At 36.5% G+C, this 27,076-nt stretch overlaps 1 protein-coding gene across 5 annotated transcripts in view; it reads left to right on the forward strand.

Moving 5' to 3' along the window:
* The window catches only part of LOC117323482 (probable E3 ubiquitin-protein ligase HERC4), a 68,147-nt gene that overhangs the window by 25,131 nt on the left and 15,940 nt on the right, over positions 1–27,076 (forward strand). For 4 of the 5 annotated variants that reach the window (XM_033878742.1, XM_033878733.1, XM_033878757.1 and 1 more), the window contains exons 10-21: positions 4,054–4,178; positions 4,486–4,542; positions 5,495–5,603; positions 10,552–10,738; positions 12,413–12,462; positions 13,502–13,561; positions 13,855–14,031; positions 16,282–16,371; positions 21,222–21,392; positions 23,341–23,388; positions 25,657–25,752; positions 26,455–26,573. In XM_033878742.1, coding sequence (XP_033734633.1) covers positions 4,054–4,178; positions 4,486–4,542; positions 5,495–5,603; positions 10,552–10,738; positions 12,413–12,462; positions 13,502–13,561; positions 13,855–14,031; positions 16,282–16,371; positions 21,222–21,392; positions 23,341–23,388; positions 25,657–25,752; positions 26,455–26,573 — 1,289 coding nt within the window. Of the gene's footprint in view, positions 1–4,053; positions 4,179–4,485; positions 4,543–5,494; positions 5,604–10,551; positions 10,739–12,412; positions 12,463–13,501; positions 13,562–13,854; positions 14,032–16,281; positions 16,372–21,221; positions 21,393–23,340; positions 23,389–23,446; positions 23,495–25,656; positions 25,753–26,454; positions 26,574–27,076 lie in introns of all 5 variants that reach the window. The other variant, XM_033878766.1, reaches the window with a different exon arrangement.

Consider the following 27,076-nt stretch of genomic DNA (forward strand, 5'->3'; position numbering starts at 1 on the left):
CTGGTGTTGTGTACCTCAGTACTCTGTAGTATTATAATTGTATACTGGTGTTGTGTACCTCAGTACTCTGTAGTATTATAATTGTATACTGGTGTTGTGTACCTCAGTACTCTGTAGTATTATAATTGTACACTGGTGTTGTGTACCTCAGTACTCTGTATGGTATTATAATTGTACACTGGTGTTGTGTACCTCAGTACTCTGTGGTATTATAATTGTATACTGGTGTTGTGTACCTCAGTACTCTGTAGTATTATAATTGTATACTGGTGTTGTGTATCTCGGTACTCTGTGGTATTATAATTGTATACTTGTGTTGTGTACCTCAGTACTGTATGGTATTATAATGGTATACTGGTGTTGTGTACCTCAGTACTCTGTAGTATTATAATTGTACACTTGTGTTGTGTACCTCAGTACTGTATGGTATTATAATGGTATACTGGTGTTGTGTACCTCAGTACTCTGTAGTATTATAATTGTACACTGGTGTTGTGTACCTCAGTACTCTGTAGTATTATAATTGTATACTGGTGTTGTGTACCTTGGTACTCTGTAATATTATAATTGTACACTGGTGTTGTGTACCTCAGTATTCTGTGGTATTATAATTGTACACTGGTGTTGTGTACCTCAGTACTCTGTAGTATTATAATTGTATACTGGTGTTGTGTACCTCAGTACTCTGTAGTATTATAATTGTACACTGGTGTTGTGTACCTCAGTACTCTGTAGTATTATAATTGTATACTGGTGTTGTGTACCTCGGTACTCTGTAGTATTATAATTGTATACTGGTGTTGTGTACCTCAGTACTCTGTAGTATTATAATTGTATACTGGTGTTGTGTACCTCGGTACTCTGTAGTATTATAATTGTATACTGGTGTTGTGTACCTCGGTACTCTGTAGTATTATAATTGTATACTGGTGTTGTGTACCTCAGTACTCTGTAGTATTATAATTGTATACTGGTGTTGTGTACCTCAGTACTCTGTAGTATTATAATTGTATACTGGTGTTGTGTACCTCAGTACTCTGTAGTATTATAATTGTATACTGGTGTTGTGTACCTCAGTACTCTGTGGTATTATAATTGTACACTGGTGTTGTGTACCTCAGTACTCTGTAGTATTATAATTGTATACTGGTGTTGTGTACCTCAGTACTCTGTGGTATTATAATTGTATACTGGTGTTGTGTACCTCAGGACTCTGTAGTATTATAATTGTATACTGGTGTTGTGTACCTCGGTACTCTGTAGTATTATAATTGTATACTAGCGTTGTGTACCTCAGTACTCTGTAGTATTATAATTGTATACTGGTGTTGTGTACCTCGGTACTCTGTAGTATTATAATTGTACACTGGTGTTGTGTACCTCAGTACTCTGTGGTATTATAATTGTATACTGGTGTTGTGTACCTTCAGTTCTCTGTGGTATTATAATTGTATACTTGTGTTGTGTACCTCAGTACTGTATGGTATTATAATGGTATACTGGTGTTGTGTACCTCAGTACTCTGTAGTATTATAATTGTACACTGGTGTTGTGTACCTCAGTACTCTGTAGTATTATAATTGTATACTGGTGTTGTGTACCTTGGAACTCTGTAATATTATAATTGTACACTGGTGTTGTGTACCTCAGTACTCTGTAGTATTATAATTGTACACTGGTGTTGTGTACCTCAGTACTCTGTAGTGTTATAATTGTACACTGGTGTTGTGTACCTTGGTACTCTGTAGTATTATAATTGTACACTGGTGTTGTGTACCTCAGTACTCTGTAGTATTATAATTGTATACTGGTGTTGTGTACCTCAGTACTGTATGGTATTATAATGGTATACTGGTGTTGTGTACCTCAGTACTCTGTAGTATTATAATTGTATACTGGTGTTGTGTACCTCAATACTCTGTAGTATTATAATGGTATACTGGTGTTGTGTACCTCAGTACTCTGTAGTATTATAATTGTATACTGGTGTTGTGTACCTCAGTACTCTGTAGTATTATAATTGTACACTGGTGTTGTGTACCTCAGTACTCTGTGGTATTATAATTGTATACTGGTGTTGTGTACCTCAGTTCTCTGTAGTATTATAATTGTACACTGGTGATGTGTACCCTAGTACTCTGTAGTATTATAATTGTATACTGGTGTTGTGTACCTCGGTACTCTGTAGTATTATAATTGTATACTGGTGTTGTGTACCTCAGTACTCTGTAGTATTATAATTGTACACTGGTGTTGTGTACCTCGGTACTCTGTAGTATTATAATTGTATACTGGTGTTGTGTACCTCAGTACTCTGTAGTATTATAATTGTATACTGGTGTTGTGTACCTCAGTACTCTGTAGTATTATAATTGTACACTGGTGTTGTGTACCTCAGTACTCTGTAGTATTATAATTGTATACTGGTGTTGTGTACCTCAGTACTCTGTAGTATTATAATTGTATACTGGTGTTGTGTACCTCAGTACTCTGTAGTATTATAATTGTATACTGGTGTTGTGTACCTCAGTACTCTGTAGTATTATAATTGTATACTGGTGTTGTGTACCTCGGTACTCTGTAGTATTATAATTGTATACTGGTGTTGTGTACCTCAGTACTCTGTATGGTATTATAATGGTATACTGGTGTTGTGTACCTCAGTACTCTGTAGTATTATAATTGTATACTGGTGTTGTGTACCTCAGTACTGTATGGTATTATAATTGTATACTGGTGTTGTGTACCTCAGTACTCTGTAGTATTATAATTGTATACTGGTGTTGTGTACCTCAGTACTCTGTAGTATTATAATTGTACACTGGTGTTGTGTACCTCAGTACTCTGTAGTATTATAATTGTATACTGGTGTTGTGTACCTCAGTACTCTGTAGTATTATAATGGTATACTGGTGTTGTGTACCTCAGTACTCTGTAGTATTATAATTGTATACTGGTGTTGTGTACCTCAGTACTCTGTAGTATTATAATTGTATACTGGTGTTGTGTACCTCGGTACTCTGTAGTATTATAATTGTACACTGGTGTTGTGTACCTCAGTACTCTGTAGTATTATAATTGTACACTGGTGTTGTGTACCTCAGTACTCTGTAGTATTATAATTGTACACTGGTGTTGTGTACCTTGGTACTCTGTAATATTATAATTGTACACTGGTGTTGTGTACCTCAGTACTCTGTAGTATTATAATTGTATACTGGTGTTGTGTACCTCAGTACTGCATGGTATTATAATGGTATACTGGTGTTGTGTACCTCAGTACTCTGTAGTATTATAATTGTATACTGGTGTTGTGTACCTCAATACTCTGTGGTATTATAATGGTATACTGGTGTTGTGTACCTCAGTACTCTGTAGTATTATAATTGTATACTGGTGTTGTGTACCTCAGTACTCTGTAGTATTATAATTGTACACTGGTGTTGTGTACCTCAGTACTCTGTGGTATTATAATTGTATACTGGTGTTGTGTACCTCAGTTCTCTGTAGTATTATAATTGTACACTGGTGATGTGTACCCTAGTAATCTGTAGTATTATAATTGTATACTGGCGTTGTGTACCTCGGTACTCTGTAGTATTATAATTGTATACTGGTGTTGTGTACCTCAGTACTCTGTAGTATTATAATGGTATACTGGTGATGTGTACCTCAGTGCTGTGTAGTATTATAATTGTATACTGGTGTTGTGTACCTCAGTATTCTGTGGTATTATAATTGTATACTGGTGTTGTGTACATCAGTACTCTGTAGTATTATAATTGTACACTGGCGTTGTGTACCTCAGGACTCTGTGGTATTATAATGGTATACTGGTGTTGTGTACATCAGTACTCTGTAGTATTATAATTGTACACTGGTGTTGTGTACCTTGGTACTCTGTAGTATTATAATTGTACACTGGTGTTGTGTACCTCAGTACTCTGTAGTATTATAATGGTATACTGGTGATGTGTACCTCAGTGCTGTGTAGTATTATAATTGTATACTGGTGTTTTGTACCTCAGGGGTCTGTGATTTTATAATTTTCAGACTGGTGTTCATCCATCAGACTACAGACAATATGACCCGGCCACACAGATAGCTAGTCTGACCCCAGAAATGATTAAAAAGATATCAGACCTAGCAGAAGACGATAATCCATTAGACTTCTTTGAGTATGCATCAGTTTCTTTATATGTCAGATTATTTTACAAAACTTCTTCATTTAGAAGTAGGTATATGCTAGTGATAGCACTATTAAGGAAAACAGTCGTAAAGCATAGTTTTATCAAAATGTAACTACTCCAAAAAAAAAGAATTGCAGTCTTGTAGAAAGCCTTCCAAGCCTACAAATATTTGGTAGGATCAGGGTAAACATCAGAATCTCGATCAATTTCTGACCAATTCACATCACAGAGATGATCTTATATGATGATTTGTTTGATTTGTTTACAACATTGATGCCTTATATTTTAATTACAGTGAAGTGGAGAAAGTGTTTTCTACAGCATCTTGTTTGAATGCATCATTCCTGTTAGAGTGAGTATAATATAATATATTTTCCTGTTTTATTTCTGTTGTAGCAACAGAAAAATTCTGATAATTCCTACCTCACCTGGCCGAAGGGTCTGACCGATTGGTCTGTAGCATTCTGGGGTGAAGTAATAGTAACTTTGTTCAAATGAATGACTTTGACCTATATTCAAGGTCAAAGAGGTCAAATAGGCTGAAAAGAGGCCTCGGGACTTGATATTAGGTATGTACCGTGCTTGGGTGAAGGGCTGCCACTTTTGTTCAAATGAATGACCTTGACCTTCATTCAAGAATATCCAAGTGAGTGATGCAGGCCCTCTTGGCCTTTTGTTCTCAATACCCAGATATGATATAATCAAATACTTTTCATAGATGAAATGGTTTTCAAGTTGTTTACCCAAAATTATGGGTTTTATGACCTTGGTGCCTCATGTTTCCCACTGGGGAGGTGGTATCCTTTTCTATGGTTTCTTTTAGGGAATCACATTTTTGAGGATGATTTGTTTAATTGCTATTGGAAATAGTACAATGTTGATTAGGGGCCGCGGTGGCCGAGTGGTTAAGGTGTCCCGACACTTTATCACTAGCCCTCCACCTCTGGGTTACAAGTTCAAAACCTACATGGGGCAGTTGCCGGGTACTGACCGTTGGCCGGTGGTTTTTCTTCAGGTACTCCGGCTTTCCTCCACCTCCAAGACCTGGCACGTCCTTAAATTACCCTGGCTGTTAGGACGTTAAACCTAACAAACCAAAGATTAGTATTATCAGTGTGGGAATGTGTTTTGAAGGTATGCACCTATCAGCCCTGACTAACCATGATGGGGTGATGGGCAGAACCAAAAAGGGACCACTTGACTGAAATATTTCAGCTCAGGTGCTCTTGAAGGCCCATTAGGCCCATAAGGCCTCTTGTTTCAGACCTGAACACTTCGGTTATACAGTATACATTTTTTTTCAGACATGAACACTATGGCTGTGGCAGTAAAAATCCTGGATTGGACATGACTCTGGTCAGGGACTATATGCATAAACTTGGAATGTCCAAAAATACAACTGTGATACAGAAGGTAAAGTCATATAGCTTTAGCATTTTGTTTTCTGACAGTTGATTTGAGATTCACTGATCATTGTTAGCTCTGAAAGTCTGAATGTTGTAAATATACCAAGCATCCGGAGTGGTAAGATTTCACCTTTCATACAGATAAAAGCATGTAAACAATTTAACCTGGATTATCAATGCTCGAAAGGGATACAATGTTGTATTGGAAAGAAAGTTGTGGTGTCCCCTTCCAAACAGATGAAGATTGAAACATTTCAAAATATCCTCTTTATCTCAAATCAGTTATTAAAACTGAGATAAGTGTCATTTATATTGAATAAAAATATAGAACCACAGGGTTACCTGTTACATGTAGAACCACATGGTTACCTGTTACATATATAATAACAGGGTTACCTGTTACATATAGAATCACAGGGTTACCTGTCACATATAGAATCACAGGGTTACCTGTTACATATAGAATCACAGGGTTACCTGTCACATATATAATCATAGGGTTACCTGTTACATATAGAACCACATGGTTACCTGTTACATATAGAATCACAGGGTTACCTGTTACATATAGAATCACAGGGTTACCTGTCACATATAGAACCACATGGTTACCTGTTACATATAGAATCACATGGTTACCTGTTACATATAGAATCACATGGTTACCTGTTACATATATAATCATAGGGTTACCTGTTACATATAGAATCACAGGGTTACCTGTTACATTTATAATCATAGGGTTACCTGTTACATATAGAATCACAGGGTTACCTGTTACATATATAATCATAGGGTTACCTGTTACATATAGAATCACAGGGTTACCTGTTACATATAGAATCACAGGAGTACCTGTTACATATAGAACCACAGGGTTACCTGTCACATATAGAACCACAGGGTTACCTGTTACATATAGAATCACAGGGTTACCTGTTACATATAGAATCACAGGGTTACCTGTCACATATAGAACCACATGGTTACCTGTTACATATATAATCATAGGGTTACCTGTTACATATAGAACCACAGGGTTACCTGTTACATATATAATCATAGGGTTACCTGTTACATATAGAATCACAGGGTTACCTGTTACATATAGAATCATAGGGTTACCTGTTACATATAGAATCACAGGGTTACCTGTTACCTATAGAATCACAGGGTTACCTGTTACATATAGAATCACGGTTACCTGTTACATATAGAATCATAGGGTTACCTGTTACATATAGAACCACAGGGTTACCAGTTACATATATAATCATAGGGTTACCTGTTACATATAGAATCACAGGGTTACCTGTTACATATAGAATCACGGTTACCTGTTACATATAGAATCATAGGGTTACCTGTTACATATAGAACCACAGGGTTACCTGTTACATATAGAATCACAGGGTTACCTGTTACATATAGAATCACAGGGTTACCTGTTAAATATAGAATCACGGTTACCTGTTACATATAGAATCATAGGGTTACCTGTTACATATAGAACCACAGGGTTACCAGTTACATATATAATCATAGGATTACCTGTTACATATAGAATCACAGGGTTACCTGTTACATATAGAATCACATGGTTACCTGTTACATATAGAACCACATGGTTACCTGTTACATATAGAATCACATGGTTACCTGTTACATATAGAATCACAGGGTTACCTGTTACATATAGAATCACAGGGTTACCTGTTACATATAGAATCACAGGGTTACCTGTTACATATAGAACCACAGGGTTACCAGTTACATATAGAATCATAGGGTTACCTGTTACATATATAATCATAGCGTTACCTGTTACATATATAATCACAGGGTTACCTGTTACATATAGATTCACAGGGTTACCTGTTACATATATAATCATAGGGTTACCTGTTACATATAGAATCACAGGGTAACCTGTTACATATAGATTCACAGGGTTACCTGTTACATATAGAATCATAGGGTTACTTGTTACATATAGAATCACAGGGTAACCTGTTACATATAGAATCACAGGGTTACCTGTTACCTATAGAATCACAGGGTTACCTGTTACCTATAGAATCACAGGGTTACCTGTTACCTATAGAATCACAGGGTTACCTGTTACATATAGAATCACAGGGTTACCTGTCACATATAGAACCACATGGTTACCTGTTACATATATAATCATAGGGTTACCTGTTACATATAGAACCACAGGGTTACCTGTTACATATATAATCATAGGGTTACCTGTTACATATAGAATCACAGGGTTACCTGTTACATATAGAATCATAGGGTTACCTGTTACATATAGAATCACAGGGTTACCTGTTACCTATAGAATCACAGGGTTACCTGTTACATATAGAATCACGGTTACCTGTTACATATAGAATCATAGGGTTACCTGTTACATATAGAACCACAGGGTTACCAGTTACATATATAATCATAGGGTTACCTGTTACATATAGAATCACAGGGTTACCTGTTACATATAGAATCACGGTTACCTGTTACATATAGAATCATAGGGTTACCTGTTACATATAGAACCACAGGGTTACCTGTTACATATAGAATCACAGGGTTACCTGTTACATATAGAATCACAGGGTTACCTGTTAAATATAGAATCACGGTTACCTGTTACATATAGAATCATAGGGTTACCTGTTACATATAGAACCACAGGGTTACCAGTTACATATATAATCATAGGATTACCTGTTACATATAGAATCACAGGGTTACCTGTTACATATAGAATCACATGGTTACCTGTTACATATAGAACCACATGGTTACCTGTTACATATAGAATCACATGGTTACCTGTTACATATAGAATCACAGGGTTACCTGTTACATATAGAATCACAGGGTTACCTGTTACATATAGAATCACAGGGTTACCTGTTACATATAGAACCACTGGGTTACCAGTTACATATAGAATCATAGGGTTACCTGTTACATATATAATCATAGCGTTACCTGTTACATATATAATCACAGGGTTACCTGTTACATATAGATTCACAGGGTTACCTGTTACATATATAATCATAGGGTTACCTGTTACATATAGAATCACAGGGTAACCTGTTACATATAGATTCACAGGGTTACCTGTTACATATAGAATCATAGGGTTACTTGTTACATATAGAATCACAGGGTAACCTGTTACATATAGAATCACAGGGTTACCTGTTACCTATAGAATCACAGGGTTACCTGTTACCTATAGAATCACAGGGTTACCTGTTACCTATAGAATCACAGGGTTACCTGTTACATATAGAATCACAGGGTTACCTGTTACATATAGAATCACAGGGTTACCTGTTACATATAGAACCACATGGGTACCTGTTACATATAGAATCACAGGGTTACCTGTTACATATAGAACCACATGGGTACCTGTTACAAATAGAACCACATGGGTACCTGTTACATATAGAATCACAGGGTTACCTGTTACATATAGAATCACGGTTACCTGTTACATATAGAACCATAGGGTTACCTGTTACATATAGAATCACAGGGTTACCTGTTACATATAGAATCACAGGGTTACCTGTTACATATAGAATCACAGGGTTACTTGTTACATATAGAACCACAGGGTTACCTGTTACATATAGAATCACAGGGTTACCTGTTACATATAGAATCACAGGGTTACCTGTTACATATATAATCATAGGGTTACCTGTTACATATATAATCACAGGGTTACTTGTTACATATAGAATCACAGGGTTACCTGTTACATATAGAACCACAGGGTTACCTGTTACATATAGAATCACAGGGTTACCTGTTACATATATAATCATAGGGTTACCTGTTACATATATAATCACAGGGTTACCTGTTAAATATAGAATCACAGGGTTACCTGTTACATATATAATCATAGGGTTACCGGTTACATATATAATCACAGGGTTACCTGTTACATATAGAACCACAGGGTTACCTGTTACATATAGAATCACAGGGTTACCTTTTACATATAGAACCATAGGGTTACCTGTTACATATAGAACCACAGGGTTACCTGTTACATATAGAACCATAGGGTTACCTGTTACATATAGAATCACAGGGTTACCTGTTACATATAGAATCACAGGGTTACCTGTTACATATAGAATCACAGGGTTACCTGTTACATATAGAATCACAGGGTTACCTTTTACATATAGAACCATAGGGTTACCTGTTACATATAGAATCACAGGGTTACCTGTTACATATAGAATCACAGGGTTACCTGTTACATATAGAACCACAGGGTTACCTGTTACATATAGAATCACAGGGTTACTTGTTACATATAGAATCACAGGGTTACCTTTTACATATAGAACCATAGGGTTACCTGTTACATATAGAACCATAGGGTTACCTGTTACATATAGAACCACAGGGTTACCTGTTACATATAGAATCACAGGGTTACCTGTTACATATAGAATCACAGGGTTACCTGTTACATATAGAATCACAGGGTTACCTGTTACATATAGAATCACAGGGTTACCTGTTACATATAGAATCACAGGGTTACCTGTCACATATAGAACCACATGGTTACCTGTTACATATAGAACCATAGGGTTACCTGTTACATATATAATCACGGTTACCTGTTACATATAGAATCACAGGGTTACCTGTTACATATAGAACACAGGGTTACCTTTTACATATAGAACCACAGGGTTACCTGTTACATATAGAACCATAGGGTTACCTGTTACATATAGAACCACAGGGTTACCTGTTACATATAGAACCATAGGGTTACCTGTTACATATAGAACCACAAATAATAAATTACAATTGTTAACAGTTGTTTTTTCTGTGTGTATACCTGGTTGCCACATGTATTTTTATATGTATCTATAGATTCTCTTGGTTCCTTGTAGATAACTCTAGCTTTAACTAGATTGCTGTCTTCACTACCTTTGTCCCCACCTGATGTGGAAGCCCTTCGGCTCTACCTCATTCTGGCAGAATTCCACCTGTTTGATCAGCCAAAACACTATTTGACACTTATTGTTCCATTTGGAAAGTGTATAATAAGCCTAGACAAGGCAGCATCTAAAGTATTAGGTAAGTACATTCTTGCTCAGAAAAAAAAGTTGAATTATACCCTGAATGATTTTTATACGCTCATCTATGTCTCTCAGATTTGAGGGGAGTATAATGGTGTATAATGGTATGGCATTGTTCGTCTGTCTGGAATAAACTTTAGTTTGTCCAGAGATCTCCTACATTTACTATTACTACTATTTTTGAAAAAAGTCCACTACACATTATCCGCAGGAACAAGTGTTTGCCAATCAGATGCATGGATGTCATAGTTGTGATTTGAGATTTGTAACTGTCAGTCCTTCAACAGTAGGATTATGATTTATTACTAAAATAATTAAGGAAATAAATAGTTTTTTGATGTTTAATTCCTTTAAATTGTATATTTATTTATTAGCAATTGCATGGATTTATCTTTGTCGAGCCACACATTCCACACACATATGATCTCACTTGAGCAAATTGTCGTATCCAGGTTCAAAAAACCTCAAAAACATACCTGCACCCTATACATGAGTGAGCACTATACGCACTAATTCACGGAATTCCAATTTTTAGGTCAATTCCCCCAAAAGGTCATTATGACCTTTAATCATTGTGTTTCAATTAGGGGAAGTAGAGGTTATTAATTAATTAGCTTCTAGTCCTGAACAAATGAATTGAATTTGATAAAATTTGATCTGGAGCATTATTGGGCAAAGGAAATCTAATGTTGTATCAATGGAGGGTGTGGCTCCCCTGGGGCCAGAGGGGGCGTTGCCAAATAGGGGAAATTTAGGTAAATTCTTTAAATCCTTACAAGTCCTTAATGACTTAGTAGAATTTGATGAAATTTGGTGTAGATCATTATTGTGTAAAGGAAATTTAATGTATAAAGGGAGGATGTGGCTCCCTTTCGGCAAGAGAGGCAGGGTATAAATTGGGGGAAAAGAGGTAATTCATTGAATTGCTACTACCACCCCAACACATTGTACTTTTTGTAGGCCTATGTACCCGGGATCCAGGTCAATTCCATACAAGCACCACATGTGTCTTTCTAGAAAATGTTTATTTATGTTGTTGTTTTGTGTAGATATGATACAGATTGGTCTGCCAACATACTGGAGTCATGCTGGAAAAAAAAGATGAACCATTTGCACAAAATTGTGGAAAATATTCATACTTGGCCAGTCTGTTCTGGTTAGGCCTACTCTGTCTCTTGTGATGTCATAGCTTGACACCAAGTGATAGCCACAGAACAGCCCCGGTGTCATGGCTATAGACGGGCAGAAAATGGCCTGTTTTGACAGCTCATTTGTCAGGACAGAAAAGATGGTTTTCAATACTATTTTTGATAACATCTACTGTAATGTTAAAGCAAACAAATTCAGTGAAGATATCAAAAATCATTCAGGGTATACTTTTAATATTAGGTAAATACTATTCTAATTTAGACAAAAAAATTAAGAATTAGATCAGACTCTGACAAAGAAACAATAGTCTAGAGGGATTTGTTGAATTCTAGCATTAGGTAATGTATTATATTCTTTCTCAGACAAAGATTAATAGATTTGTAAAGGACATGTTACTAAAATCATGCCAATGAAGCCAAGCTACTAAAGAGAAATTCTAATGTCCCATGTATATCAAATAGTACTGTACAGATGTTATCCATTGTGACATAAAATCTCAATCTTGCCTTTTTAAATTTTACAGATATATGGTGGTCAAAATTAAAGAACTCATTTTTCAGTAAGATTGTTTATGTAAGTATCCATGTTGCAAGTATACATATTTTAAGTATCCATGTGGTAATGTGTTAGTCCACTGTTAGAGACTTTTTACCTTTTAGGTCTATTTCTGACGGTGAATGTTTTAGGATGCTGTTTAAGGAAGCTGGTTTTTCCACAAAGGGTATATTCTAGATTTCATGTATTTCCAATTTCAGAAATATTTTGAACTTTGGCTATCAATTCGGTGGCCAAGGTATTACTGACTTCACAACAATCTCTTTGACTTTAAGCTGTATGTGTTATTTTGAATGCTGTTGTTATCTAATATTATTACATTCAATTATCCATCATACACTACCTAAAGATTTTTTGCTGATATTGAAGGATATTTCCAGCGTCGTCTCAAGTTTCACCAGTGCGGTTAAACTAAAACCCTGAGATCGTCCTGACCATATGTTGTTATTTTTTGGGGGGTTGCTCTGAATTCAAAGATGGTGGCTATCTTCAAAGTTACATTTCAAAATTCTTCTCAAGTTCCACTTTTAGGATTCAGTTCAACTGCCTAAGATGGTTATGAGCAAGTATTGTTATTTTTCTGGTTGGCCAGAACTCCAAGATAGTTGTCATGGTCAACAGTAACACTATACTTGCTACTGAGTATGTATACTACAATGGAGAGACTATAGGTTTCCTTCAATCCAACTTGTACTTATGTATGTAATGCTAAGCTTTCATTCCATAAAAGATTTTGATCAAACTTCACACAATGATAAAGGACCATATCTTCGACAAGTTCAAGTTTCAGGGTTTTTGAGTCAAGGGCACTGTTACTGACTACTGTTTTTATTGGGGGGCTTGTAGGGGATATGTATTGCGTTAGCAATACCCAATTTGATTGTTTTTCATGTTCTTATGGCTGTGATATTTTGTAAAATTTTGTGTTTTGACAATGGGGCAGATGGCCTTGAAATACTGACCATCACTAATGTCCCATCATTATTATGTAACATTAATTAATGGTTGGAGACTTTGTGCTAATAGTGGTTATATAATTGTATCCTTTGTATTGTAGATTTACAAGCAAGTTGTGATTTATATACTCCAACAACAAACTACTACTGCAGAAAATGAGGTAGGCATTTGATATGCTCGTCTTGACAGAACATATTTGAATTCAGACATTAAATGTCATTTACTTTCATCTAAAACATAATATTATATTGAAATGACAGCAATGAATCTAACTTGTATCATTTTTAGGAGAAATACAGTCACTTTACTACACCAGCTTTGGACTTTTGAAAATGGAATGATTTATTAACAGTTTTGTTAAAGACAAGTACAATGTAGTTGCTATAGACATGTGATGGCATATCCCTGTCACGGGCTTGGTGTTGATATGATATTGGTGTTCTGGTCTTGTAGATGAGCCTTGAGGCATTGAAGGTGTCCCTAGAGGTCCTAAAGAAGCTGAATGCTGTGAATGAACAGCATGGTCAGATCATCCCCTACCACCAGTTCTATGTGTCTGAGCTACGTGACCGAGTCAACATTGAGAGGGACTACCTCAGCTGGTTATATCAACCCAGACTCTTCCCCACGGTTTGTTTGATTAAGACCAAATAGTGCATACCAATGAAATTTTCAACAATTAATAAGGGACAGTTTGTTAAATATAAGTTGTCATATCATTGATTTGATCAACATTATATCTGATTCTAAATGTTTAGATTAATTGTCACTATTTCTCAGCCTTTGCATGATTTGTTAATTGACTGCATTTTGTTTGTGGTTTGTCCTTCTTTCTGTCCATCCATGAACATTTCCTGTTACTGCTATATCTTTAAAACTAAATTGTAGATGTTCAGCTTCACCTTTGGACCTGCTTGGGCACCACTAAAGAACAAAATTGCTGTCAGATATAGACTGTGGCCCATGTTTCTGGTGTCTGGTGTCGTATGTGACAGGTGACTGGTGGTTTTGTGTGTCTGGTGTTGTATGTGACAGATGAATGGTGGTTTTGTTCATCTGTCACACACAACACCAGACACACAAAACCACCAGTCATCTGTCACATACAACACCAGACACACAAAACCACCAGTCATCTGTCACACACAACACCAGACACACAAAACCACCAGTCATCTGTCACACAAAACCACCAGTCATCTGTCACACACAACACCAGACACACAAAACCACCAGTCATCTGTCACATACGACACCAGACACACAAAACCACCAGTCATCTGTCACACACGACACCAGACACACAAAACCACCAGTCATCTGTCACACACAACACCAGACATACAAAACCACCAGTCATCTGTCACATACAACACCAGACACACAAAACCACCAGTCATCTGTCACACACAACACCAGACACACAAAACCAGACACACAAAACCACCATTCATCTGTCACACACGACACCAGACACACAAAACCACCAGTCATCTGTCACATACGACACCAGACACACAAAACCACCAGTCATCTGTCACACACAACACCAGACACACAAAACCACCAGTCATCTGTCACACACAACACCAGACACACAAAACCACCAGTCATCTGTCACACACAACACCAGTCACACAAAACCACCAGTCATCTGTCACACACAACACCAGACACACAAAACCACCTGTCATCTGTCACATACGACACCAGACACACAAAACCACCAGTCATCTGTCACATACGACACCAGACACACAAAACCACCAGTCATCTGTCACATACGACACCAGACACACAAAACCACCAGTCATCTGTCACACACGACACCAGACACACAAAACCACCAGTCATCTGTCACATACGACACCAGACACACAAAACCACCAGTCATCTGTCACATACAACACCAGACACACAAAACCACCAGTCATCTGTCACATACGACACCAGACACACAAAACCACCAGTCATCTGTCACACACGACACCAGACACACAAAACCACCAGTCATCTGTCACACACAACACCAGACACACAAAACCACCAGTCATCTGTCACACACAACACCAGACACAACACCAGACACACAAAACCACCAGTCATCTGTCACATACGACACCAGACACACAAAACCACCAGTCATCTGTCACACACGACACCAGACACACAACACCAGACACACAAAACCACCAGTCATCTGTCACATATGAAACCAGACACACAAAACCACCAGTCATCTGTCACACACAACACCAGACACACAAAACCACCATTCATCTGTCACACACAACACCAGACACAACACCAGACACACAAAACCACCAGTCATCTGTCACACACAACACCAGACACACAAAACCACCAGTCATCTGTCACATACGACACCAGACACACAAAACCACCAGTCATCTGTCACACACAACACCAGACACACAAAACCACCAGACACACAACACCAGACACACAAAACCACCAGTCATCTGCCACACACGACACCAGACACACAAAACCACCAGTCATTTGTCACACACAACACCAGACACACAAAACCACCAGTCATCTGTCAAACACGACACCAGACACACAAAACCACCAGTCATCTGTCACACACAACACCAGACACACAAAACCACCAGTCATCTGTCACACACGACACCAGACACACAAAACCGCCAGTCATCTGTCACACACGACACCAGACACACAAAACCGCCAGTCATCTGTCACATACAACACCAGACACACAAAACCACCAGTCATCTGTCACACACAACACCAGACATTATACTATCTGATGTAGTATAAAGCAGATGTCACAATGTGTTTCTTTTCATCCCACAAACGCTACAATTTAATACCACATGTGCTTTGTTACAGCCTATGCTGTCCTTCTGTGATTACCCGTTTGTGTTTGATGGTGCGGCTAAAAGTTTATTGCTGCAAACAGATGCCAATATGCAAATGAGGGTAAGTTTAAATTTAAGTTTAAATCAGCTTCATTCACTTCAGGCTGGAACATATTGTCTGATTTTCTCTGTATATCACCCAGGACCCTTGGCTGATTTCCTATCTATATAAGTATCCTTCTGATCTGGGACCCTTGACTAATTTCCTATCTATAAAAGTATCCTTCTGATTCAGGACTCTTGACTTATTTCCTATCTATAAAAGTATCCTTCTGATTCAGGACTCTTGACTTATTTCCTATCTATAAAAGTATCCTTCTGATTCAGGACTCTTGACTTATTTCCTATCTTTAAAAGTATCCTTCTGATTCAGGACTCTTGACTTATTTCCTATCTATAAAAGTATCCTTCTGATTCAGGACTCTTGACTTATTTCCTATCTATAAAAGTATCCTTCTGATTCAGGACTCTTGACTTATTTCCTATCTTTAAAAGTATCCTTCTGATTCAGGACTCTTGACTTATTTCCTATCTATAAAAGTATCCTTCTGATTCAGGACTCTTGACTTATTTCCTATCTATAAAAGTATTCTTCTGATTCAGGACTCTTGACTTATTTCCTATCTATAAAAGTATCCTTCTGATTCAGGACTCTTGACTTATTTCCTATCTATAAAAGTATCCTTCTGATTCAGGACTCTTGACTTATTTCCTATCTATAAAAGTATCCTTCTGATTCAGGACTCTTGACTTATTTCCTATCTATAAAAGTATCCTTCTGATTCAGGACTCTTGACTTATTTCCTATCTATAAAAGTATCCTTCTGATTCAGGACTCTTGACTTATTTCCTATCTATAAAAGTATCCTTCTGATTCAGGACTCTTGACTTATTTCCTATCTATAAAAGTATTCTTCTGATCTGGGACCCTTGGCTGATTTCCTCTCTATATAAGTATTCTTCTTACTGGGACCTGTGGCTGGTGACTGGAATGTCTGAACTATCGCCAGGTAAACAATATTGAAAGTTTTCACCATTAAACAGTACATTGCCTTTCAACAACAACTGTATTTGGCAGTAGATGAACTCCTTTTATTAGCTCGTCTCTTCGAAGAAGAGTGAGAGCTTATGTTGTCACTCCGGCGTCGGCGTCGGCGTCGGCGTTGGTTTTCCAAATGTTAACTCTTTGGTGCAAGCGTTGAAAGGCATAGTAATTTATGGTAATATGGTCCCTGTGGGGGTCAAACTATCCCCTGCCGGAGTTAAACTAAATTTTTGGACTTAGAAAATTTTTGCGTTAAGTTTTTGGTGCGAGTGTTGAAAGGTATTAATACATCACTTTATAATTGTACTAGGGTGCTGATAATTGGCAATAGAGTCCCTCTGGGGTTAGACTATCCCCTGCCAGAGTTAAACTAAAAGATTTAAAAAAAAAAAACCCCAGAATTTTCAAATTTTTGGACTTGGAATATTTCTGCGTTAAGTTTTTGGTGCAAGTGTTGAAAGGTATTAATACATCACTTTATAATTGTACTAGGGTGCTGATAATTGGCAATAGAGTCCCTCTGGGGTTAGACTATCCCCTGCCAGAGTTAAACTAAAAGATTTAAAAAAAAAAAAACCCAGAATTTTCAAATTTTTGGACTTGGAATATTTCTGCGTTAAGTTTTTGGTGCAAGTGTTGAAAGGTATTAATACATCACTTTATAATTGTACTAGGGTGCTGATAGTTGGTAATAAACTCCCTCTTGGGTTAAACTATCCCCTGCCAGAGTTAAACTAAAAGATTGTTTTGGGAAATAACCAGAATTTTTCAAATTTTTGGACTTAGAATATTTGTGCGTTAAGTTTTTGGTGCGAGTGTTGAAAGGTATTAATACATCACTTTATAATTTTACTAGGGTGCTGATAATTGGCAATAAAGTCCCTCTGGGGTTAGACTATCCCCTGCCAGAGTTAAACTAAAAGATTAAAAAAAAACAAAAAAAAACAGAATTTTCAAATTTTTGGACTTGGAATATTTCTGCGTTAAGTTTTTCGTGCAAGTGTTGAAAGGTATTAATACATCACTTTATAATTGTACTAGGGTGCTGATAGTTGGTAATAAACTCCCTCTTGGGTTAAACTGTCCCCTGCCGGAGTTAAACTAAAAGATTTTTTTGGGAAATAACCAGAATTTTTCAAATTTTTGGACTTAGAATATTTCTGCGTTAAGTTTTTGGTGCAATTGTTAAGAGGTTTTAATACATCACTATATAGTTGTACAAGGGTGCTTATATTTGGCAATAGGAGTAAGACAATCCCTTCCTGGAGTAAGAATTGGATTTTTTCTTTTTAAATCTGTGTTTTTTTGTTTTTGTTTTTAAATCTTTGGACTTTGTGTTAACTTTATATTGTGAGTGTTGAAAGGCATAGTTATACATGGTATTAGGTTGCCTGTGGGGGTTGAACTATCCCTTTCCTGAGTTAAACTGAAATATTTTTTTGAGGAAAAAACACATTTTTTAAAAATTTTCGTGCAAATGTTGAAAGCTTTTTAACACATTACTTTATGATTGTACTAGGGTGCTGATATTTGGTAAAAGAGTCCCTATGGAGTTACACTATCCTCTCTTGGGGTGAAACTGAATATAAAACAATATGAAAACGTCACAATAGACAATTTATACCGGTCACATTTTTCAAGGGAGACAACTCTCATTAGGATATGTTGTCAAAAAAATGAAGAAATATGTCCAAAAGCAATTACATTTGTGTTTAATATCTTCATTTAATCTACAACAGCATAGCTTGTCTCCCAAATGCATGAATTCACAAAACATAATCTGATCAAGTAAACAATATAAATATTATTAATGCAATTTGCGAAACCATTCCAATTAATATATTTTAATTATTTATTGACAAACATTTACGAGACGAGCTATGCTGTTCTCCAACAGCTCTTGTTTGATATCTATTTAACCTGACCAAAGGGCAAGTAAGCAAATGTTTGTGCATAGTAAGATACTAGAAGAGTAATGTGACAATGTTTGTATACAAAAGGAGTAATGTAAGATACTGGAGGAGTAATGTAAGATACTGGAGGAGTAATGTAAGAAACTGGAGGAGTAATGTAAGATACTGGTGGAGTAATGTAAGATACTGGAGGAGTGATGTAAGATACTGGAGGAGTAATGTAAGATACTGGAGGAGTAATGTAAGATACTGGTGGAGTAATGTAAGATATTAGAGGAGTAATGTAAGATACAGTACTAGTGGAGTAATGTAAGATACTGGAGGAGTGATGTAAGAAACTGGAGGAGTAATGTAAAAAGATACTGGAGGAATAATGTAAGATACTGGAGGAGTAATGTAAGATACTGGAGGAGTAATGTAAGATACTGGAGGAGTAATGTTAGATACTGGAGGAATAATGTAAGGTACTGGAGGAGTAATGTAAGATACTGGAGGAGTAATGTAAGAAACTGGAGGAGTAATGTAAGATACTGGAGGAGTAATGTAAGATACTGGAGGAGTGATGTAAGATACTAGAGGAGTGATGTAAGATACTAGTGGAGTAATGTAAGATACTGGTGGAGTAATGTAAGATACTAGTGGAGTAATGTAAGATACAGGAGGAGTAATGTAAGATTCAGGAGGAGTAATGTAAGATACTGGAGGAGTAATGTAAGATACTGGTGGAGTAATGTAAGATACTGGAGGAGTAATGTAAGATACTGGAGGAGTAATGTAAGATACTGGTGGAGTAATGTAAGGTACAGGAGGAGTAATGTAAGATACTGGAGGAGTAATGTAAGATACTGGTGGAGTAATGTAAGGTACAGGAGGAGTAATGTAAGATACTGGAGGAGTAATGTTAGATACTGGAGGAGTAATGTAAGATACAGGAGGAGTAATGTAAGGTACAGGAGGAGTAATGTAAGATACAGGAGGAGTAATGTAAGATACTGGAGGAGTAATGTAAGATACAGGAGGAGTAATGTAAGATACTGGAGGAGTAATGTAAGATACTGGAGGAGTAATGTTAGATACAGGAGGAGTAATGTAAGGTACAGGAGGAGTAATGTAAGATACAGGAGGAGTAATGTAAGATACTGGAGGAGTAATGTAAGATACAGGAGGAGTAATGTAAGATACTGGAGGAGTAATGTAAGATACTGGAGGAGTAATGTAAGATACTGGAGGAGTAATGTTAGATACAGGAGGAGTAATGTAAGATACTGGAGGAGTAATGTTAGATACAGGAGGAGTAATGTAAGATACTGGAGGAGTAATGTAAGACACTGGAGGAGTGATGTAAGATACTGGAGGAGTGATGTAAGATACTGGAGGAGTAATGTAAGATACTGGTGGAATAATGGAGGAGTAATGTAAGATACTGGAGGAGTAATGTAAGATACTGGAGGAGTGATGTAAGATACAGGAGGAGTAATGTAAGATACTGGAGGAGTAATGTAAGATACAGGAGGAGTAATGTAAGATTCAGGAGGAGTGATGTAAGATACTGGAGGAGTAATGTAAGATACTGGAGGAGTAATGTAAGGTACTGGAGGAGTGATGTAAGGTACTGGAGGAGTGATGTAAGATACTGGTGGAGTAATGTAAGAAACTGGAGGAGTAATGTAAGACACTGGAGGAGTAATGTAAGATACTGGAGGAGTAATGTAAGATACAGGAGGAGTAATGTAAGATACTGGAGGAGTAATATAAGATACTGGTGGAGTAATTTAAGATACTGGAGGAGTGATGTAAGGTACTGGAGGAGTGATGTAAGGTACTGGAGGAGTGATGTAAGATACTGGAGGAGTAATGTAAGATACTGGAGGAGTGATGTAAGATACTGGAGAAGTAATGTAAGATACTGGAGGAGTAATGTAAGATACTGGAGGAGTAATGTTTATATTTCAGACAGCCTTTGAGGAAGTACATCGTCGTAACATCCAGAGCTTTCTATTGCCCATGGTAATAGATCCTGTCAGTCCCTGTCTGGTACTCCATGTCTCCCGTACAAATATTGTTGGGGATACCATTGCCCAAATTATGATGCAAGGTGCTGCAGACTTCAAGAAGCCTCTGAAGGTAAACTAGTATTGTAATAGTAGGGGAAATAGTTATAATTAATCTATGTAAAACACACCGTTTATTGGTGCTATTTATATTTTCACAAACATAAAGCAACTCCATATATTAGACCATATGTCAAAAGTTTGCCTCTTTTAAACAAAGTCTTTTGACAGATTTGGTATGTAATAATAGGTGTTTTTTTTTAATAATCACATAAACCTCTATAATGATTTCTCTGATAAAACTACAAATACTTTCAATGTACCAATTTACTGGTAAAGAACAAATATCTACTTTTTACCTAAATACATAAGAATGGAAATTTACACAGCCATCCATAACATAATATACACACTCTTTTGACTTATTGATATCTTATAAGTGTATAACAAACTTTCACTTTCTTGAACATTATTAATTTGTCAGTGAAAATGGCAAATTTTTATGAAAATAACCTACCTGGATGAGGTTTCAAGGAAGGTCAAGGGAGGGATCTATTTTCCAAGATATTCCAGAAAAAGCACAAAAACTTTTTTATTAAAAGATTTACCCAAACATTGCACCTCATAAACTATGTTCTCAATCAATTTAAAATTTCTAATAAGACATAATGTTGCAAAAAGATTGGTTTTTGAGGATTTGTAGATCATCAATAAATGTATCGACTATTCATATACTATGAATTAAATCATTTTGACGAGAAGTAATCAAACAAAAAATTACGATTGACAATATATATATTTCAATCATATCTACTGAATTTCAAGATAATATTTATTGTCTGCAAAGCGTATACGAACTTATGGATGGCTGTGTAAATACATGTACTGATAACTACATATACAAGAAGGTCCATTGTATGTCTTAGTTACTATATGGGAAGGTCCATTGTATGTCTTAGTTACTATATGGGAAGGTCCATTGTATGTCTTAGTTACTATATGGGAAGGTCCATTGTATGTCTTAGTTACTATATGGGAAGGTCCATTGTATGTCTTAGTTACAATATGGGAAGATCCATTGTATGTCTTAGTTACTATATGGGAAGGTCCATTATATTTCTTAGTTACTCTATGGGAAGGTCCATTATATGTCTTAGTTACTATATGGGAAGGTCCATTATATTTCTTAGTTACTCTATGGGAAGGTCCATTATATGTCTTAGTTACTATATGGGAAGGTCCATTGTATGTCTTAGTTACTATATGGGAAGGTCCATTGTATGTCTTAGTTACAATATGGGAAGATCCATTGTATGTCTTAGTTACTATATGGGAAGGTCCATTATATTTCTTAGTTACTCTATGGGAAGGTCCATTATATGTCTTAGTTACTCTATGGGAAGGTCCATTGTATGTCTTATGTTACTATATGGGAAGGTCCATTGTATGTCTTACGTTACTGTATGGGAAGGTCCATTGTATGTCTTAGTTACTATATGGGGAGGTCCATTGTATGTCTTAGTTACTCTATGGGAAGGTCCATTGTATGTCTTAGTTACTATATGGGAAGGTCCATTATATTTCTTACGTTACTATATGGGAAGGTCCATTGTATGTCTTAGTTACTATATGGGAAGGTCCATTGTATGTCTTAGTTACTATATGGGAAGGTCCATTGTATGTCTTAGTTACTCTATGGGAAGGTCCATTATATTTCTTAGTTACTCTATGGGAAGGTCCATTATATTTCTTAGTTACTCTATGGGAAGGTCCATTATATGTCTTAGTTACTCTATTGGAAAGTCCATTATATGTCTTAGATACTGTATGGGAAGGTCAATTGTATGTCTTGCGTTACTATATGGGAAGGTCAATTGTATGTCTTAGTTACTATATGGGAAGGTCCATTATATTTCTTAGTTACTCTATGGGAAGGTCCATTGTATGTCTTAGTTACTATATGGGAAGGTCCATTGTATGTCTTAGTTACTATATGGGAAGGTCCATTGTATGCCTTACAGGTCATGTTTGCGGGTGAAGAAGCCATTGATGCTGGTGGTCTACGAAAGGTAACATTGTATAACCCAGATGTGTGACTAACAGGCTCTTTGCTTGCTCTGTTTACAGGTGATATTCGTAGGGGAAGAGGCAGTAGATGAGGGTGGTGTCAAGAAGGTGGGCCTTCAAAGTTTTGCAGGACAGATATTCTAATGACAGTTGTGGATTGTCATCATATCTGGTCATCACAATGATCATGTTGTGTTGAATTCATTCATAAATATTTAATCCTCGTAGTAATGATAGTAATATCCACAGCTGTGTTAGGGTTTCTGCTTTTGTAAAGCTAGCTCAGTTCTGTTAGTGAGTTCTTGTATTGTCTTTAAATTCTTGTACTGTCAGATATTTAAAACTCATGCCCCTGCTATATCTTTCAGAACAACAGAGGATAAAGAACCATACATTATATCTGTCTTGTCCTAATTTTGTATCATCTCTGTAGTAACTTCATTCCTGAACAGATATTGATAATACAATACAAATGTCAATATAAGGAAAACTAATAGGAGTTTGTATTGAAGAGTTCTGAGGTAAAGATTAATTTCACTGCTGGTTAGTTAATATAGCTAGTGTTGATTTTTAGCTCACCAGGCCCAAAGGATCAATCTGAAACATCCTTGGGTGAAGGGGAAACAATTTTGTATAAACAGTGGGTCTGGCCCTCAAGGTGTCTTAGAGGCAGGGACCAATGGGGAAACTTGTGTAGGAATGAAATTTATTTAAATCTAAACTATTTAAAATCTTATGTTCTTTGTGAGAATGAAAAGATTTGGTCCATGAAGCATTCCAAGGGGCCATAGATGCAAGGCCCAATAGGGGAAATATAACAAATTATTTAAAATCCTTATTCTTCTGTAGTGATGAAAGAATTTGGTTTATATTTGACCTAAAGCAGCCTTGGGTGTATGGGAACCAATTTTGTATAAACAGAGGGTCTGACCCCTCAGGGGCCTGTGGGGCCCAATAGGGGATATATAGCAAATTCTTTAAAATCCTTCTCCTTCTGTAGGAATGAAAGAATTTGGTTTATATTTGGTCTGAAGGTTCATTGGGTCATTCCATATCTTATAAATGTTGGGTCTACCCCATCCCTGACTGACCTCTTAGGCTGATTGGCGGGGCCAAAATGGGTCAAGAATGCTACAAAGTGTGCTTAGTTTCGCAACATACCCTCTATACAGGACTTCTTTTCTGCATCGTTAGTGTCAAATATGCGCACACAGTTTCTGATTGTTTTTTTATCTGTCATATTGCAACCGGCCATTAGGTCAGTTCAAGGTTATATGAATGTGGTTAAAGTTTACCAATAATAAACACTAACAACAAACAAAATACACCCGCAATATTTCTTAGTAGTAATTATCTGATATGTTAGGAGCCTTTAGATGAGTGAGATTCTTAATTATTTAATGAGTTTGATAAATTCAATTAACACGAGTGTAAAATTATATTTATCACATCACTAACAAGAAATTAACGGGAAAATCTCAAATTTATTTTCCTATAGGACTGACTAATTCAAACTTGGAAGTTTTAGCCTTCCACCACAAAAAACCAAACATATGACATCATCACATCATTTATCATGTGTCTTACACAATATTTGATAAGAAATATGTAGAAAAATTAACTAGAATAACTCTGAGATACTCGATACATTACTGGCTACAGAAAACATGTGTAAAATGATCCATATATCACCCATAGCTTTATACCATGTACCAAAGATGTATGATTCAATGTGGCATGTTTTATTTTCTTTAACAAATACAGAAAATATCACATTTTAAACAATCAAAATCTTGGGTAACTTTTTGACACCTAAATTTCAATTTGTGAGAAATTGTGAAGATGATAATAAGCATTTTAAAGGCTTAATTCATTTGAGCTATATCAAATACATAGAGGTATCTAACAGTGTCTTCACTAATACCAAATATATTTCATGAGTGGGGATAATGTTCTGATATTTTTCACAAGTGAAATATACATGTATTTGGTATCACTCAAGATGTTGCTAGATATTCTGTTCATTACATTCTTATTGCAAAATATACCAGACCAGCTTGTAATTTGCCCAATTGTCATTTGTAAGCAGTGTTGTGGTTGATCTAATAAGAAAAAGTGATATTTTTCACTAGTTGAAAGTATCAATTTTATAGAATGTATGATTTTCGATATTTCACTGGTAAAAATGTAATAAAATGATGTACGTTGTTTATCATCAAGTAAATGCATTTTGTTTACATCTGGATGTATAACTGACCTTCTTGTTACAGGAATTCTTTATGTTGCTGCTAAGAGAAGTCCTAGACCCAAAGTATGGCATGTTTAAATATTACGAGGAATCTCGCGTGTACTGGTTCAATCCTATGGTGAGTTGTATGTACAAGTATTTAGTGGAATCTCCAATCCTATGGTGAGTTGTACGTAAAAGTATTTAGTGGAATCTCGCGTGTACTGGTTCAATCCTATGGTGAGTTGTACGTAAAAGTATTTAGTGGAATCTCGCGTGTACTGGTTCAATCCTATGGTGAGTTGTACGTAAAAGTATTTAGTGGAATCTCCTGTGTACTGGTTCAATCCTATGGTGAGTTGTACGTAAAAGTATTTAGTGGAATCTCGCGTGTACTGGTTCAATCCTATGGTGAGTTGTACGTAAAAGTATTTAGTGGAATCTCCTGTGTACTGGTTCAATCCTATGGTGAGTTGTACGTAAAAGTATTTAGTGGAATCTCGCGTGTACTGGTTCAATCCTATGGTGAATTGTACGTAAAAGTATTTAGTGGAATCTCGCGTGTACTGGTTCAATCCTATGGTGAGTTGTACGTAAAAGTATTTAGTGGAATCTCCTGTGTACTGGTTCAATCCTATGGTGAGTTGTACATAAAAGTATTTAGTGGAATCTCGCGTGTACTGGATCAATGCTATGTACACTATGTAGTAGAATTTTAGTATTCAACAAATTCAGCATCTTCTCAGCAAATGTCTTTGATGAGAAGGAGAAATGCCTGTTTTGATTTACTATTGTGTGTTGATATTAATAAATCTTGTCTCCGTCATTTGATTGTTGACAGACGTTTGAAGGAATTGATATGTTTCACATGATCGGATGTTTGTGTGGCCTCGCCATCTACAACTCAACCATCATACAGCTTGACTTTCCATTGGCGCTCTACAAAAAACTCCTCAAAAGGTAGTGTAGCTGTGGTATCTGCAGATCTGTGATTAAAATTTCTAGAAAAGATATTTTACTCTATTATCAGCAGGCCTGCAATTAAATTCTCCTGAAGATAGTATTTTGGTAACAGCAGGCCTGCAATTAAATCCTCCTGAAGATAGTATTGTGGTAACAGCAGGCCTGCAATTAAATTCTCCTGACGATAGTATTGTGGTAACAGCAGGCCTGCAATTAACATCTCCTCAAAAGCTAGCACTGTGATATTGCAGGCCTACGATTAACATCTCTTTAAAAGCTAGCACTGTGGTATCTGCAGGCCTGCGATTAAAACCTGAAGGTAGTATTGTGGTAGCATCAGGCCTGTCTTCAAATTAATTACTGTACAATATACATGAAATTATCACATTTGACAAATTGCATTATGCTTACATGTAAATGATGCCATAATTGTCAACTAAATGAGTCACTAAGTCACATCCTCATGAAAAAAAATCTCAAAAAAATAATGCTACCATACA

This window comes from Pecten maximus, chromosome 1 (assembly GCF_902652985.1).
Source record: "Pecten maximus chromosome 1, xPecMax1.1, whole genome shotgun sequence".
Taxonomy (NCBI): domain Eukaryota; kingdom Metazoa; phylum Mollusca; class Bivalvia; order Pectinida; family Pectinidae; genus Pecten; species Pecten maximus.